General features: G+C 51.3%; 1 protein-coding gene across 1 annotated transcript in view; it reads left to right on the top strand.

Moving 5' to 3' along the window:
* Positions 1-2,203: 2,203 nt before the first annotated feature.
* The window catches only part of NEURL3 (neuralized E3 ubiquitin protein ligase 3), a 6,892-nt gene continuing 6,503 nt past the window's right edge, over positions 2,204-2,592 (top strand). The window contains exon 1 of the mRNA XM_003799310.3: positions 2,204-2,231. Within this exon, the coding sequence (XP_003799358.2) occupies positions 2,204-2,231 (28 nt within the window). The remainder of the gene's footprint in view (positions 2,232-2,592) is intronic.

Below are 2,592 nucleotides of genomic sequence, written 5' to 3'. Positions count from 1 at the left end.
CAGAAATGAAGACCCGAAGAAACAGGGAAGTCTGTGTATTTGAGGCTTAGGCTTGAGGAAGTGTGACTGGGAAAATGGGGAGGAGTGAATGGCAAGAAGCTGGGGAGACTCGGCCAGGCTTCTTTTTTCAGCTTCTCCCCTCTGTCCCCACATCTTCAGAGGTAAGAGTATTAAGGAGAGTCTTATGATGACGTCAGGGGAGAAGGGCAAAGGGAAAGTGAGAGTGACTTTTTTACTTCTGCTTTCTTAAATGCCAAGGTGCCATGTTTGGGGATAGTGTGTCCTGGACTCTGTTAGTTGTTAGATAAATACTAATAAACATGGGTGTGTGTGGTGGGAGACTGGCCTGGGCACTTCTGTCCCGTAGACGCCGGGCCTAGGATAGGTTTCAGTTCCTCATAGTATCTCCTCCCTGCCACCCAAAGTCCTACAGATAGGACGGCACCACCCGCTCCAGCTGGCTTTGACCAGCATGACGTCCACACTGGGCAGTAATTTTCCAGACAGGCTGAGGCTTCAGACCTGATTTTCCTGATGAGATGTCATACATATCTCTTTTATAAGAATGTGGTTTATCAACAAGGTGCTCTTGGTGCCAGCCCTCTGGGGAACCGTCCAAGGAAGCAGCACTACAGGTGGAACCAGGGTGAGGGAGGAGGGGGAAGGAGATCTCTGGGCCCTAGCACCACCCAGAGCCTGGTGGGGCTGCCAGAGTGCACAGTGGGGGGATGCCCTGAGCCTGGATCTCACCCTGGGCCAGGAGGAATCATCAACCTTGGACTTATTGTGACGGGGCATTGACTCCTCACCCATTTGCCTTTCGCCTTTGGAAGACTGTGTCTAGCGAGGAAATGGGGAGCTTGCCAGGGGTGTGGCATAGGAGAGGAGGTCTAGGGTTGCATCAGTGTCTTTGGAAATCTACTAGGTCAAAGCTGTTGTTGCCCTCACACCCTCAACGAGACTGAAGTCCCAGCATATCAGGGCTGGAATGGACCCACAGACCTTATCCCAACTGTTTTACACACAGGGACACCAGAGCCTGAGGGGCAAGGGAGCTGCCCCACGTAACAGAGGGGACAATCTGACTATCCAGACTCCCTCTGCTCTCCCTTGGCGGCCAACTTCCCCAGCCTACTCAACACACTCCCATTCCCTGCTTCCCTGAGGACATGCACTGGGATGTCCATACTATAGCTGAATTGTCATTTATAGTAGCCTGGATGTGGGGTCTTAGCTTGGAGGTTGAGGGCCAGGATACTTACACTCTTCTGAACCGAACTAGGCCACCTAAAGTAGGGCCACAGAACTACCTGTTTAGAAAAGCAGAATCTCAGGCAGGGCCCTAGCTTTCTGACCAATCTGCATTTGAACAAGATCTGCAGATGTGTGTGCAGGCTCCACTGTGAGAAGCTCTAAGTTAGAGCAAGCCACTTTCCTCCACAAGCCTTGGTTGCCTTAAGAGAAATCAAAGGTATAGAACATCTCAGACTTCTTCCCCAGAGCTAACACATTGGGAGCCAGGCCTCCCGTGTGACCTCCTGTGGAGCTATTTGCATGTTGTGGTGGCTTCTAGAAAGTGGAATTCCAGCTCTGGCAAGGCTAGGGGAATGGTCCAACCTCTCTTCCCTTCTGTCTGCTTAACCCCTTGTCTCTGCTGGAAACCAAGGGTAGCTGCAACTTATAGGTGCTGAGATGTAGTTCATTCCATTCAATCTGGTTCAGCAACATTGATTTAGTGCCTTCTGTGTGATGGGCTCTGTAGCAGTGAATCTCCACTGAAGAATCATTCAAGATGCTTTTAAAAACTCGTGATGCCAAGCCTCACCTTAGGCCCCAGAGTCTTTGGAGGCAGGGCAGGGCATGGGTACTTATTAACATGCCTTGGGCAATTATAATGCACAGCCAGGTTGGGATTGGAAGAAAAGAGGCTGCTGTAAGACCTACAGGGCCATGTCCCCACTCTGCTTCCTTCTCTCAGGCTAGTCAGCTGCGGCAGGTCTGCTGGAAGCCAGGAGAAATCACCAGGAAATTCCCTGGATACTGTAACCCATGACAGAAACATTTAATTAATCATCAACCCTGAAACGTGATTCCTGTGGCCCATAAAGAGGACCTGCAGAGTCTTTGGAAACCTGTTTGTCCACTGCCTTCTCTAGGTAGTTTCTTCTAGACCCAGAGACCTGTGCCCAAGGACCCCAGGCTGATGGGTGCCCAACTTTGCTCCGAGGCCAGTAAGTACACCTCCAAGCCCTGAGCTTGGTCCCTGGACTAGGGGTGCAGGAAATGGAAGGGGCTCTGTGCCATGGCTGGGTGGGAGCTCCAGGAAGTAGAGGGATGGTCAGTGTGAAGTTTAGGGGCCCTGGTGGGATTCCAGTTCTGCCAACTTGAGCTATGGGATTTTAGGCAAGCAGCTTTGTCCCTGGGCCTCAGTTTCCTCATCTATAGGCTGAGGACAGGCTTACAAGGCTGCTAGAACACACAAACCAAAAGGGTAATTAGTGGTCGGCACCTGTGGCTCAAAGGAGTAGGGTGCTGTCCCGTATACCAGAGGTGGCGGCTTCAAACCCAGCCTGGGCAAAAAAAAAAAAAAAA

This window comes from Otolemur garnettii, unplaced genomic scaffold (assembly GCF_000181295.1).
Source record: "Otolemur garnettii isolate 467f Iridium unplaced genomic scaffold, OtoGar3 scaffold00148, whole genome shotgun sequence".
Classification (NCBI taxonomy): domain Eukaryota; kingdom Metazoa; phylum Chordata; class Mammalia; order Primates; family Galagidae; genus Otolemur; species Otolemur garnettii.
The sequence above is the reverse complement of the archived record's forward strand: the minus strand, read 5'-3'. Positions and strand labels throughout refer to the sequence as shown.